The sequence below is a fragment of the Carassius carassius genome, chromosome 17 (assembly GCF_963082965.1).
Source record: "Carassius carassius chromosome 17, fCarCar2.1, whole genome shotgun sequence".
NCBI classification, from domain to species: domain Eukaryota; kingdom Metazoa; phylum Chordata; class Actinopteri; order Cypriniformes; family Cyprinidae; genus Carassius; species Carassius carassius.
Window position 1 is genome coordinate 3,725,503 of NC_081771.1, and position 15,760 is coordinate 3,741,262.

General features: G+C 34.7%; 1 protein-coding gene across 1 annotated transcript in view; it reads left to right on the forward strand.

The window, feature by feature from the left end:
* The window catches only part of LOC132160779 (matrix metalloproteinase-24-like), a 36,922-nt gene that overhangs the window by 12,815 nt on the left and 8,347 nt on the right, over window positions 1-15,760 (forward strand). Inside the window, exons 2-8 of the mRNA XM_059570468.1 lie at window positions 5,471-5,619; window positions 6,486-6,602; window positions 9,443-9,747; window positions 11,720-11,881; window positions 11,993-12,207; window positions 12,978-13,116; window positions 14,702-14,968. Of these exons, the coding sequence (XP_059426451.1) occupies window positions 5,471-5,619; window positions 6,486-6,602; window positions 9,443-9,747; window positions 11,720-11,881; window positions 11,993-12,207; window positions 12,978-13,116; window positions 14,702-14,968 (1,354 nt within the window). The remainder of the gene's footprint in view (window positions 1-5,470; window positions 5,620-6,485; window positions 6,603-9,442; window positions 9,748-11,719; window positions 11,882-11,992; window positions 12,208-12,977; window positions 13,117-14,701; window positions 14,969-15,760) is intronic.

A 15,760-nucleotide genomic window follows, 5' to 3' on the forward strand; every position in this document is an offset into this window, starting at 1 on the left:
AACTGCTTTGTAATATTCTCTGTATAATGCTGCTCTACAAAGTTTTTTAACAATGTACCTCATAATTTCAGTCTGATCTTAGCAGTAAATGCAGCACATTTCAGCATTGATTGTTTTCTGATTAGCCAATTAGTCTACTTGTACTCAGAGTGGAGTTAACTTTTTTTTTAATGTGAGCCATGTCAAAAACAGTCTAAGGATCTGAGAGAAGGTGCAAATGGTTATGATAAAATTATTTGGGGACAGGGATTTAAAAAAAAAAAAATCCACTTTAAATTTTAGGAGATGGTCTGATGGTTGATACTAGTTGTAAGCACACAGCGGAGAGTCAGATTGTTTAAAGGTAAAACACATGAAACTTTACACAGATTACATTACAGCATATCATGATGAGGTAATCAGGCGTTATTTGAGCTCTGGATAGTCTCGCAGGCAAACAAAGTGCTGTTTCAGCAGAACAATCAGATGTAATTTGAGTCATGCAGACTTCTTATCCATGTACTGTTTATGGGTGTTACAGTATTTCATTGTGTGTGCCATAAGAACAGAACCAAAGCAGAACAGAAGCTTTTTGGATAATGCAATTTATTTTTTATTTTTTTCAGTTTGGATTTGGTAAGATTGTTTAATGTTTTTGACAGAAGTCTCTAATGCTCTCCAAGGCTGCATTTATTTGATCAAAAATATAGTACAAGCTGTAATATTGTGAAATATTACTACAATTTAAAATACAATTTTTCTATTGTAATATATTTTAAAATGCAATTTATTCCTGTGATCAAAGCTGAATTTTCAGCATCATTACTCCAGTCAAATGATCCGTCAGAAATCATTCCAGTATGCTGATTTACTGCTCAAGAAACATATCTTATTATTATCGATGTTTAAAAACAGTTGTGCTGCTTCATATTTTTGTGGAAACTGTGAAGCATTTTTTTTCCTGAATTCTTTGATTAATAAAAAGTTCAAAATAACAGCATTTATATATTAAAAAAACAACAACACAGCACATGTGATTTACTAGATTTTAGAAGCTAGATTTTTTAAGGGATACGTTGGCATTATTTAATGTGGTAATCGGCTGCAAGTCATAGATGCTGTACATAGAGCTTGGCTTGTTTTGAACCCAATACATTAATGTTGGGCTTTAATTTCCACCAAATCCTAAACAAATTCAGGTGTGTTGCTACTAGAAATTAATCTGATCTGTTTAGGCTGCTCTTGTTTGGCGAGTGCATGGAGGACTGCTAGCGCATGCTGCTCATGAAGGTAGAATATCATCACTCCATGCCACCTGGCAGCAGAGACGAAAGGATTTCAAGTTTCAGGGACAGCTGTTCAAAGAAAGACTTGGCTGTGTTTGGAATGGAAAACTGGCTTGGTTGAGTACTGTACATCATATATACTGTGCTGTGTAATTTGTATACCATATTCTTTTAAAAAACTATTCTGAAATGGAATGCAATTTGCAAGCAATAGTAAGCTACATGAACTCATAACATTGCACGATTAATTCAGCCAACCAGATTAGTTACTGGCTCAGAAATAATAATAAAAAAAATCCAGTCAAAATCTTCATTACCAATCCAATCATAAGAGTAAAGAAAGATGAACAGTCATCATATTAGAATTGGAAGGGCTGTCATGTGCTATTGTGGGATGTAGGATGCTGCAAAGTATGTTTTGTGTACTTCACATATCGGCAAATGTAATTGGTCATCTGTATATTGCATGCATAATTGCTTACCATGCAAAGTATGTAAACTATATACTGAAATAAAAACAGTAGCTATTGTAATATTCTGAACATACAGTATAATCTGGACTATTATTTACAAATTCCCTGTTTAAAAATTCTGAGGACAGGAATGAATAACATGGTTGTGAAATGTTTCTGTGCAGTATACCTGTTTATTGTGAAAAGGATTGTTTTTGTGGTTAATCCCGCACTTGCTACAGAAGGATCACACTGAAGATTTCAAAGAATAGGTCACCAAAATAGGATCATTATTGAAACTTTACTCACCCTGAGGTCATCCACGATGTAGATGAGTTTGTTTCTTCATCAGAATAGATTTGGAGAAATTTAGCATCACATCACTTGCTCACCAATGGATCCTCTGCAGTGAATGGGTGCCGTCAGATTGAGAGTCCAAACAGCTGATAAAAACATCACAATAATCCACAAGTAATCCGCACCACTCCAGTCCATCAATGAACATCTTGCAAAATGTTACATATTTGTAAGAAACAATTTCATCATAAAGATGTTTTTAACTTCAAACCATTGCTTCTGTTTTAAAATAGGAGTCCTCTATCCGCAATATTGTCTTGTCTGAATCAGAAGAGAAATATGCATAGATCAAGCACTATTTACAGGTGAAAACAGCCCAAATATTACAGTGGATTTTGGTGTGAGAGGACAACAGAGTATGGATTAGGGACTCATATTTTTGCAGGAAGCAAAGGTTAAAAGTTAAAACGGCCTAATGGTGGATTTGTTTTTGTTTTTTTACAAATATGCAGCCTTTTGCTTTACAAGATGTTAATTGATGGACTGGAGTGTTGTGGATTACTTAGATGTTTTTATCAGCAGAGATGTTTGGCATCTCATTCTGACAGCACCCATACGCTGCAGAGGATGCATTGGGGAGCAAGTGATGGAATGCTGCATTTCTCCAAATTTGTTTCCATAAAGACAAACTCATCTACGTCTTGGATGGCCTGAGGGTGAGAAATTTTTCAGCAAATTTTCATGTAGCTGGAACTATTCCTTTAACCCTAGTTGACCCCAAAATTACTTTGTTATCATTTATCATCCAAGCTTTATGACTTTCTTTCTTCTGTGGAACTTAAAAGAAGAAATGTTGAGGAATATATTTTCAACCCCAAAATGGGATGTTACATGTTGTGTGGATGACTTTTATGTTTTATGTTATGACGTTAATAATGTTTGTTATATAAACAGGAGTGGCAAGTATATTCTACAAAGTTTCTCCCTTTATGTTACACAAAAGAAAGAAAGTCATACAGGTTTGGAACGACATGAGGGTGAGTAAATTATTGTGCACTAGCCCTTTAAGTAGATTTTCCACCCGTGACATCTGTGCAGTTCACAAGAACAATTCATCATTTATACTTCCTGAGAAATGTGGATTTCTGTCTTTGAACTGAATCTCACCGATTCCTACAAAGTACCGGAACCGAAATAGTCCTGTGGCTTAAATAAGGCTTTTTATTCACGGGGCTGAACTGTCACAGTCCTTATGTGTTCTTCAGATCTCACAGCCTTCATTGATTTATCAAAGTGGATGAGACATGTATTGTTGGGTCTAGTGCTAGTTTCAGACTTCGCTGTATGCCATGCTATAATGATGGCAACATTGAATTATTTAATGGGTACGATTTCCCAGGGGGCCGTGCAGAGCCTCTGTTACCATGGAGGCTGAGTCAGCCATGTCATAGAAGGGTGTATTCACTGATACAAGTTTGCATTTCAGCATTCTGAATATGCAAAATAATGCTAGTGTTGTACGACTGTGCATTATATTCATATTTATATAGAGAGATGCTTTATTTCTGCATTTCACCATTAAGGAGTATGATGTTGGTGTTGGTTTAAAATTTTATGAAAAAACTTAAATTATATATTGCAGAACTAGATTTTTACATTTAATTGGTGCAGTTCCATAAAAAACTATACAATACCAACATTTTTTTTAAGGATTTCTAGTAAGATTTTTGGATGTCAAAATGGTTTCAGAAAAATTACTTAGATTTTTTTTTTTTTTTATGTTCTAGGTATGTTACTTGTATAAATTACCATTATTATCTTGGCATCTGTATTGAATGCCCTTTAGTCAGTGTTATTTTAGTATCATTAAGATACTATTAGTTTTACTATTTCAATCTTTTAAAATATATTTTCCTTTTCAAAGTGTATTAGTGATTTTTTTTGTATATATAAAAAGAAATTATGTACTTTTTTAGTTTTCATTTTTAGGTGTTTAAGTTCAGAAAGTAAACCTAAATAAAACTATAAAATATTGCCTTCGTTTTTTCTGAAAAAAAAAAAAAACAGTTAACATTTATTTTAAATCAGGTAGATGGTTGCTAGGGTATTCTAAGTGGTTGCCAGCTGGTTTCTTATTGGCTCAAGTCAAAAGATTCCAGCTTTAGGTCTTTTTGATGTTCTGCTCTATAGATACTCAAATCTAAAAATCATAAAACATACTTTATGGTGTCATTTTTATATTGAAATTTCATTTTAGAATTCTTAGAATTAAAAAAAACATTAATACAGTAGATGTAGTTGATTTGCAAACAGCTAAAAATGATCATAAAAATGCACAGGTACTGTAGTATCAAGACAGCAATATTTTTAATTCTAATGAAATCTAAATGGCTCTTTCTACATATACATAGAAGCAGTGCAGTGCATGTAGCAGGCTAAGGACTGATTTCCATTTGAAGCATTGACTCACTGTTTGTGATGGTCCTGCTTCACGCTGAGAAGGAAAGGACCTGAAACTCCAGCATTAAAATATTCATGCTGAAAATGGACTCTAAGCCATGAGCTCAATTAAAGAGCCCCTCTCCATGTGTGCAGCACTTTGAAATGAGGGCTTTGCTTACTAGTTCTCCACTCTGCCCATCCGCTGGGAGAGATGAAAGCTGAGAGAGGAGGCTGAGATAAGGGAATGAGAGGTTGAGGATGGGGATGGGGATGGGGATGGGGATGCTCTATATAAGTTCAGTTTTATTTTTGTGCTATTAAATATGTTTAGATCAAGGAGCATGCGAAATGAACTGAGTTTATATGAGGTGGCTGACCTAGACAGCGTCTGTTTATTGATACAGTTTGTGCTTTCTCCCTTTGTTCACACATATTTAAGGGTGAAGTGCGTAATTTCTGCGCACCAGAATAAAAAACTAAACAAAACATGAATTGCATAAAATGATTAATAACCCTAAAATTAGCAAATCTTTATAAACCTAAAACTTGCTAGTGCTCCTTTTGTTCACTTTTTTTTATAGAATATTTTAAGATGTCTTTTTAAGGTCTGTCAAAGATCCAAAAAGCTGCCATTTTTTCTTCTGCAGTTCTGATGCATTCTAGATATATTTGTAGATTTACTACAATCATTGGTATTAGTATTTAATCTTATTACTATTGAGAAAAGTATTAGTTTTATTGATATTTAGAATTTGTTTTTATAATTTCAAAAAATTTAAGTTCAAATTGTAGTAATTCTTATTATTTTTACACATGTCAGTATAGTTTTTTATACATTTTTTTTATATTTCTTTTTACTTTTTGTTATTTTAGTACATCTAAATGCCTTTAACTAAATGAAAATTATGTTTCAGTTTAAATTTTAAGTTTTAAAATGTTTTTTTAGTTTTACATTTTTAGTTAACTATAATAACCCTACTTTTTGTTCTCAATGTAATGTCTCTTTCTTTGTAGACATGGCTGAAGAACTATGGCTACCTGCTCCCTCATGACATCCGGACATCGGACCTGCGATCTGAGAAAGCCATGCAGTCGGCGGTCGCTGCCATGCAGCGCTTTTATGGTATTCCAGTGACGGGAGTGCTTGATCAAACCACCATCGAGTTAGTACCAATCCTCTTTAATGCATGAAAAATCATGAACAGGCAGTATAGCTGCCAAAGTGAATATGCCACACAATACTGTGTTTCTGATTAATAAGATGAACAGTAGTGTTTAAAGTCGCCCCCTCATTGAGATCAAATGACCAGCCATATCTTCCGCTTAGATCGAGTTAATATGCACTAAAGGATAACTTACCTTAGACTCCAAAATCTTCAGAAAACAGTTGGCAGTAAGACCTAAAAACGCATTCGGTCTGATCGGTGCCTAATGGTTGTTAAGGAAGACGAATAAAAGCCATTGAAACATGGGCTGCATCCGAAATCACTTGAGTTGGTACTTTTTTGAACAAGTAATTACTTTGCAACCACAAAATTCTGAAATGTGTGTAGTATGAATGTAATCTGGACATACTGCATTCGTCATGTTTTCGTTGTCACGTGACCTATCAGTGTCAGTTGCATTACTACATAACTTGTGTTAACCAGACCTTAATTCAGGCATTTAACCCAAAACCATTCAAAAAACGAAAATTCATCATCCCTGCAACACTGTATTTTTCAGTGCTTGGATGTTTCTTAAGATATCTTAAATGTTATTAAAATGTCCCAATGCAGTGTTTATACAATTTCTTAATTTTATTAAGAACAATTTAAATTGCAATATAGTTTATAAGAACATTCTTGTGCAATATATTCTTTTGTAAAGAAAACATGAAAATTCATCCTGTTTATTTACTTAATGCATGTTTTTGATCTCGTTGGTGTTCCATATGATTTGAGCACTACATTTAAATTATTACGTGATGTACAGTAGTATGACAGTTGTTTGGTGTCTTCTGGTGGGTTCATTATCTAAATGTTTTAAGGTGGATGAGAAAACCTCGGTGTGGAGTCCCAGATCACCCTCACATCAGCCGACGGAGGAGAAATAAACGCTACGCCCTCACTGGTCAGAAATGGAGGGAGAAAAAGATCACATACAGGTAAAGGATATATTCAGAGACTGATAAATATCCAATGCAAAGTTCACTTGATGTAAGGATAGACTGAATATTGCACCTGAGGAACCTCTGGAGGAAACTACAGAAACTGTGTTAGCTCTTTATAGCTGAATAACCATTGTACGTGATTACAGGGAAGTGTATGCCTGTAACTAACTGCACCTCTCATGATGTGGCGGCCCATCAGGAATCTCAATGAAGGAGTATATTTGTACCCTCATCTTTAATTATTTTAGTGCATATCACATTGTCACGTGTGCGTATGTTTCAGAACACATGCCGCTTATGCAATGTCCCAGACAGACATTGCTGAAATGCTTCCCTCCAACCTTAAAAATGCTAAAAGAAGCTTTTGTTTTCTGCCTGATGGGAGAAAGAGAGAGAGAGAGAGAGAGAGAGAGAGAGAGAGAGCAAGGAATGGCACAGGTCAGGAAGGTAGAGGAATAGTTGATGAAAGACTGGTATTTTGAGTTGTTTTTTTGCTATTATGCCTCCCAAAATCCACTCAGCCTATTAATTTTTTCTTGTCTGTCTCTTGAGACCTAAAGCTACCTTATATAGTTAAATTATAGCTATCCACTTGTTATGTCTGCCGTCACATGTCCAAACGCTTTATCAAATACCACGAGAAAACAACAAAAGGTGTTAATATAAACTCACAATGTGATATAATACTACCAAAAAAAATATATAATCCTAACATTAACTCCATACCGAAATCCCAGATAGTCAGACAATGAAAATATAAATATAAATAAATAAATATACAAATTATTTGTGTTTGGGATGCTGTGAACATGGAGACTGTTGTGTGCACCATAAGTTTGAAAAAGTTTAGCTTAAATGTTTAATAGGAATAAACAGTGCTCATAAACAACTGCTGAGGTAATATTCTCAAGTGAACGAGATGAGGCTTGGGCCCGGAAACAGCGCTTCTTAAGTCACCACTTAACAACCGAATAGAATAAAGGGTTATATATGCATATCTAAATGTATAATATATTATAAAAAATAAAATGTAATATATATAAATATATAATGTAATACAAATAATAATAATATATATATATATATATATATATATATATATATATATATATATATATATATATATATATATATATATAGACTTTAATTCCATGTTGTGTCTTTTGCTGCTGGTTACATGATGCTGACACAAAGGATTCTGGGATATTTTGTACTTGTGGTGCATTCCTATTGGTGTAATCAGATCATTTGCAAACATTTCAATTAGTCATTTAATGTAGTGTAGAACTTGGTTTGCAGTCACTGTTTAATCAAATGTGATGTTGTCACTCGTGTGTGACTACAGTTGTGTGCCAGAGACAACCATCTGCTTCTGCCTTAGGTGTCTGGCCTGGTTTAACTTTTGCCCTATATTCAAGGAAATTTTTTATGCAGATTAATTCTTATGTAACAGCGCAGCTCTGTGAACTCAAACGGCATTCACTTCAGTTTATTGCAGAGCGGATTCATATTGAAATTTTCAAACACACCGGTGCAATAACAGAGCAGGTTGCTGCAGTACACTGCACGCTGTCATAGGGAACTTGATATGGAAAAGTAAATATTATTTATGTACTATTATATCATTATTAATGTTTTGTATTTTATTTTTATATTTTCAGTTTTTATATTTTCAAATTTTTGTAATTTTGTCATTTATATTAGTTTTTTTTTTAAATTTAGCTTTAATTTATTTTTATTTCAGTTTTAGTAATTTTAGTACTTAAACATATTCATTTCAGTTTGTTGCTAATGTTGCCATATGTTAAATTTGTATATTTGGTTTGTTTTTTACCATTTTAATTCACTTTTTGCACTTCAATTTACATTTTATGCATGTGTCATATACAGTATTTTGAAAATGTACAGTTTGAGCTAGGGCTGTCAAACTGACTGAAAAACTAAATTCAAATTTTCTATTTAAATATTATCAAAATTCAAATTCTATTCGAATTTAAAAGGCATAATTTCAGTTGGGGGTAAAAAAGTTTTGACTTCTCTTCCGAGGCCACATCGAGAAAAATATTATGCATGTTTCTTCAAAGTGTAATAACATAACATCTTTGAAAAAAGTGCATAATGTCTAAACTAATGTTTATAAACCATATATAATTAATAAATTTGCTTAAACAATTAGAAAAAAAAAAACATAAAAAAAAAACACCGGAACCATGCATGTATGTGTAGTTTATTACAAAGGACTGAAAACCAAAGTAGGCTATTTTCTTCATTTAAAAACAAGAGTAACAGTGGGATGGGGAAAAACGCCATAAAGTCTTGAGACATGTTTTTGTTTGTTAAGTTGAACTTACATTCATTTTACATAGCTTTCTAAACATGCTGCAGTCTTGACAAGATTCGAGTGCAACGCTGATAGATGTCCCTTTAGAAAATGTGATAAATATGCGTTCTGTGTAAACGGCTTGGTTTTGACGTAATCAACATCTTCTCCACAACTAATGCTCTCGTTTTCCGCAATATATTGGATGAACAGTGTAGCATCACCGCATCTAGTGGGTTCAACTGGATAGGCTAACAAAAGCATTAAAATGCAATGATTGCTGACACTGACATAAAACGTTGCATTCTAATGTGAATTTTTTTTAATTCGATGAATATTCGAAATTCAGAATTTTTTTAGCCAGCCCTACTTTGAGCCATAGGAAAACTTTAAAAGCATTATCTTAATGCATTATTCCATGTAATATTTTTAATAAAGTAATTATTATTAATTCACACAATATAAAGTATTCATGATTTTTTCCCAATGTTCTTCCTTCTCTTCTTGTCTCCAGCGTACATAATTTCACCCCCAAAGTGGGCGAGAAAGACACCCAGAGGGCCATTCGCCAGGCCTTCGACGTCTGGCAGACAGTGACCCCGCTGACCTTTCAGGAAGTGGCCTACTCTGAGATCAAGAACGAGGGTAAAGAGGCGGACATCATGATCTTCTTTGCCTCTGGTTTCCATGGTGACAGTTCTCCTTTTGATGGAGAGGGAGGTTTTTTAGCTCATGCATATTTTCCCGGTCCTGGAATTGGCGGAGACACACACTTTGACTCTGATGAGCCCTGGACATTAGGAAACGCCAATCACGACGGTAAGTGTGGTGCTGATTATAAACTGTGATTTGTTTTTGTTTTTTATGGCATTTAGCTTCCAATTGTGTTTGATCATTGTCATTAGCATTACTTTCAAAAATTAGGATGTGTTTTAATCAAACCAACATGACAGTGGCTGATATAGATTGATCGACCTGAGATTGTCTGGACTCATAATCTCTGACATAGTAATTTGTGTATATGTATATATATATATATATATATATGTATATATATATATATGTATATATATATATATATATCGTTTTGATTAAAAAAAACCATTTTATTATATTTTACATTATATTATTTTTTATAATAATGAATAAATTCATTAATTATTTATTGTATAATTATTTTATCTTGTAATTTGTTTGCTGATCTGTTTAATGATGAATTTCCAGGTATGTAAATTGATGTACTTTGAAGAATGATTTTCTTGGCTTGTGTGGTCTCGTAATCTTTGACATAGTAATATGAGTTTTCATTATTTTATTTTTATTCATATTTATTTATTTTATTTTATTCTAATATATTTATTTTGTTGTGTGTTTTATTTATTTAGTTGGAAAGTTTTAGATTAAATGGGATAGCATGGCTGGATTATGTTCTGCAGCTATAGATAGAAAGATCAGTCAGATGTGTAGAGGCGAATCTTTTGGGAGCTTCTCCAGTGGTAAACTGGAGCAGGGAGCTGAGGAGCATCAGTAGATGCCACAGGGGAAACATAAAGAAACAGAGCATTGCGTTCTTTCTTCACTTGCATCAGCAGTGCCTGCGTTCTGCATATTTGCTGTGTTATCTTTGCCTGTGTGCTGCAGTGTCAGCAGTTCAAGTACACGCTTTATTGACCACAGAATCTGTACCTTGTTCAAGTACACACACACACTCACACTTATTTCTTTACAGATCTATTTCTCTATACACCATATCAGCCCTAGTGGACACAGATCAAAGTAATACATTTATCTTCAGCGGCTTATGTAGATTTGATATTTCATTTATTCACAATGACATGTACTCCTCAACTGAACACAAAATCTATTTCTTTTCAAAGAGACGGGGTATGAAATACATAGTTAAATTGAAAAGGAAGAGAGCATGAGGGTTGATAAAGGAGAAGGCTTTGGCCAAGAGATCCTCTAAGAAAAGGGAAGCAATCTGTTAACAAAATGTACAGGACACTTTGTGAGCCATCTGATACTTGTAGCACCCAGAGACGCCAACCAACAGATCAGGCTATTTGTGTGATTTGAGTGATATGGTGTCACATCCCTTCTGTGTTTCCAAAGATCTGAACATGTCAGTCTCAACTGACTCATGTTCTGGTAAAAGTGTAGACGTACAGCCCATGCACAAGATGTTCCTTTAGGATTCTAGATACAAACAATGCTTTTTACCTGTCTACACAAGTGAGAATTTGTAGAGAGAGAGATAGATAGATAGATAGATAGATAGATAGATAGATGGATGGATGGATATAGATATGTATAGATAGATAGATAAATAGATGAATAGATGGATCTCTCTAAACTAATGACCAAATGGATTGCACCTTGTTTTAAAAGACAGCAGAATTGGTTTCCACACCTTTTTACAGAACTTTTTAACTTTTACATTGATTCTTAACCTAATATTCATATACATATGCAATTTCCCAGGTGCCATAAAAGTAGCACATTACTTATATATCCCAAGTGTGCTGAACTATGAGTGAACTATTCCTATAATGATAGAATGAACACATTTATTCACTGCTGATTCAGCGTTTGATGAACTTCTATGGGAGCTCTTGTTATTTCGGACTATTTTTAACAAAATGCACATCAGATATGAAGAGTCTTAAGCTTTGCATGGGTAATTCTCCTGCTTTTATATTCTTATTCATGAAGTACGTGCCTTACTGTTACATTTTTCTGATTAGTACTGATTCAAAGACGGACAGTTTGACCATTAACCTTTACCTTTCAGGCAATGACCTTTTCCTGGTGGCCGTGCATGAGTTGGGACATGCGTTGGGTCTGGAACATTCCAACGACCCCAGTGCGATCATGGCCCCCTTCTACCAGTACATGGACACGCACAACTTCAAACTGCCTCTAGACGACCTTCAGGGGATCCAGAAAATCTACGGTATAGTTATCATCTCTATCACCTCTATTATCATTTTCAAGGAGCTAAGCATTAATATGCCAGGATGGCTGGCTGGCTATTTTTAGAAGAATAAACATTGTTCCTCTATAGGTATTCCCACAGCCATGCTGGAGCCCACCCGACCTCTTCCTACTCTGCCTGCACGACGCACACACCCCACCTCTGAGAGGAAACACGACCGGCATCGCCCCGCTCGCCCACCCTCTGGAGATCGGCCGTCCTCGCCCGGAAATGGAAGACCTAACATTTGCGATGGAAACTTCAACACTGTGGCCTTCTTTCGACGGGAGATGTTTGTTTTTAAGGTGAGTTGCATCAGTTTTCTTTCCGGTATTTGATACAGATGGTTAATTAAAGCAGATCATAATTAAATGACCATAATCCAGCTGATATTAGTAAAATTTGGTTGTGTTTGATATCAAGAATAGTAATTCCTTATATTAAAAGGGATTGTTCATCCAAAAATTCTGTAATCGTTTACTCACACTAACATTTTCCAAACCTGTATGGGTTTCTTTCTTTCAAGAAGATACTTTGAAGAATGTTGGCAACCAAACAGCTTCCAGCGGAGTCAGTGGCTACCAGCAACTGTTTGGTTACCTGCATTCTTCAAAATATCTTTTTTTGTGTGTTCAGCAGAAGAAAGAAATTCATTTTTTTTGTTGAAAGCAGGGATGCACGATATATTATAGAGATATTGGTGATTTTAGTTTTTAAATGTATTGCTTCATACAATATTGTATAAATAATTGTATATTTATTCAATATTGGATATTTAACTATGCATCTAATTTCCTCCCTTTAATAACTCTATTGTAATTTTTTAGCAAATCTTTCAATTATTTTTATACTGTATTATTTATTTTATAATGGCCTAGAATCACTTGTAGTATTTTTATTTATCTCTTTTTCATTTATTTCGGCCATTTATCAATTAATCAGTGTGAAAATAATCTTCTGCTAATCAGTATTAGACAGATTTTATATATTATGCATCCCTACTTGAAATCGACTCAGTTGAAGATCTAAATTACATACAGTTATTGATCAAAATGACCTTTTTTACTCGTCACAGGATCGCTGGTTCTGGCGTTTGCGCAACAACAAAGTTCAGGAAGGCTATCCCATGTTGATAGAGCAGTTCTGGAAGGGTCTGCCTCCTCGCATTGACGCTGCTTACGAGAGATCAGATGGCAAATTTGTGTTCTTCAAAGGTAGGATTTATTATCTGTACAACAGATGTTATGACATTAATTGAAAGAATATCACAAAAAAAAAAAAAACCTTAACAAGAGTACCCAGTGTTTATTGTTCAATATGAAAAGTGCAGCCTCAGGCTAGTTTTAATAACTCTGATTGTTTTGTAACATCTTTTGTCATAACTATAAATGATGATACCAAATACAACCCCGAAGCCATAAAATTAAGTACTTGAATATGGCCTGGATAATAAAGAGAAGCCATATCCATTAAACATCTGTTGCCTTTGGATCAGTTTCAACTCAAACCATTATATTTTGCTAAGGCTGACTAATTCTAGATCAGCACTTGTACATTTTATGTACCATTTTAATACAAGCCTAGGTACACTGAGTTAAAGGTTAGATAAATGCTGTTAGATTGTGGGTTAATCTCAGGAAAGGTCTGCATTTATCCATAGTGTTTATCCTCCATTGGGCCTGACAGCCTCAGTGAATCCATTCAGCACTTTATTATTCTGTCTGTTCCTCCCTCGCTCCCCTTCTCTCAAACGATCCCTCTCTATCTCGCCGTCCCCCCACCCCCCCTTCTCATTAAATTAGCCCGGCGCAGTCGTGCTGCGCAAGGAGAGGTTGGGTGAGATATTTATAGCCTGAGTCTCCTGTTCTGTGATGTTTCATGAAAAAACAAGCTCGCTGGATGCCTTATGGTTATCTCAGAGAATGCACATTGGTATTAATAGATAAAGGGGAGATGAACTGGAGTCATGCTGGCATTATTCACTAACTACACACGATGCGGTTTACCCAAGTGCTCTTTGTGCTGAAAAAACACATCTAAAATAAGATTAGGCTGCGTTTTATTCACAAAATTCAGTGCACAATCACAATTAATGTTGCATGCAATGAAAAAAAATCTGAATAAGATTTAAATACTTAAAAGACATGTTTTATAGTAATCATAATAGAAATAATTAATCAAATGATGATCCAATCAAGGAGAAGATGAAATATAACTGGTATAACTGGACATGTATCTATGGAAACCTAGTGCCCCCATGGAATAATATGTATATATAAAACTATATATACATAAAGAATTGAATCACAGAACTGCGAGATATAGTCAGAATTGTGAAATAAAGTCACAAATGTATAGTAAAGTGTATATTTTGCAATACTGAGTTTACATGTCAAAAGAAAACTTGATATCTTATTATTGTATAAAAAAAATTAATCACCTTATTTTATTTATTTTTATGTTCTTTTTTTTACTCCTTGGAGGAAACAAACTTGTCACAATTCTCACATTTCTTACATTTTAAAAATATTTTATATATTTTTATATCTTGCAATGCTGAGTTTATATCTCTTAATGCAGACTTTCTTAAAGGAGAAAAAAGACGGATAAATTTAGAATTGCTAGGAAAAACACTGAATTGGTATACAAAATGTTGCATTTTTTATTTTTATATTCCTTGATGTAAATAAGATATATACAAATATGTGGCATAGATTGGCACATTGTTTCATTATGCGATAGTATAATTAAATATAACCCATTTAATTTTGACCTTATCTACTGCTGTTTTGATTCTAGGGGATAAATACTGGGTCTTCAAGGAGGTTACAGCAGAGCCCGGGTATCCTCACAGCCTGGTAGAGCTGGGCAACTGTCTGCCCCGTGATGGCATCGACACAGCCTTACGCTGGGAACCTGTGGGCAAAACTTACTTCTTCAAGGGTGACCAGTACTGGCGTTACAATGAGGAGAAGCGTACGGCTGACCCAGGCTATCCCAAACCCATCAGTGTCTGGAAGGGCATCCCTGATGCACCACAAGGAGCCTTCATCAGTCGAGAAGGATGTGAGTCATCAAGGTTCCAATAACCGATCAATATTTCATGTGGCAATTAGCCATGTGATCGTGGCTGCTTCCCTCTGGTTTGAAGAGTTCAAGTTCGTTGGGCTTCATTCTGAAATAGTATGATCTAATCTGTTGTGCAATGCAGTGCAACAAATTGCTATTATAATCAGCGAAGCTTTATAAAATGCATAGTTGTCATTGGATGATTTGCATTCGAAGCAGATTTAAAATACCAATAAATGCACACCTGCAAGTGCACATTTAATATTAACGCAGTGTTGCTTGGGAACGGTAAGCGTGATTGAAATTACTTGGAGGAAGAAATGGTTTATTCAGATTATTATAAATGCATTGAACTATTTATTGCATGTATGATCTGCTGCTGCTATTTTGACACTGTTCATCTATCGCAGCATACTTGTGTGTTTTATTGAGTAGGTAATAGAAGTAAATGCGCTGAGGTCTTGTGTTCCACTCATTCTTGTAGAGTAATTGATTAGTGTTTGTTTGGCGCAGTGACTGGAATATTGTTGTGTTGTCACAGTGACTGTTTTGGCTCTGACTCATCCTCAGTGGTGATCTGATAGCAGGTCTGGATTGACAAAGGGTCTGGAGGAAAAGGCAGTCACAACTTTTGGGTATTAAAATTCACTGTCACAATCGATGCATGATTACAAATATAGCAAAATGGCAGCTGATTGTAACAAGATACTGTATTATGTGATGTTATGTTTACGGTAGAGAGCTAATGTTATGGATCATATGACCCTCAATGTTTTAATGCAGGGAATA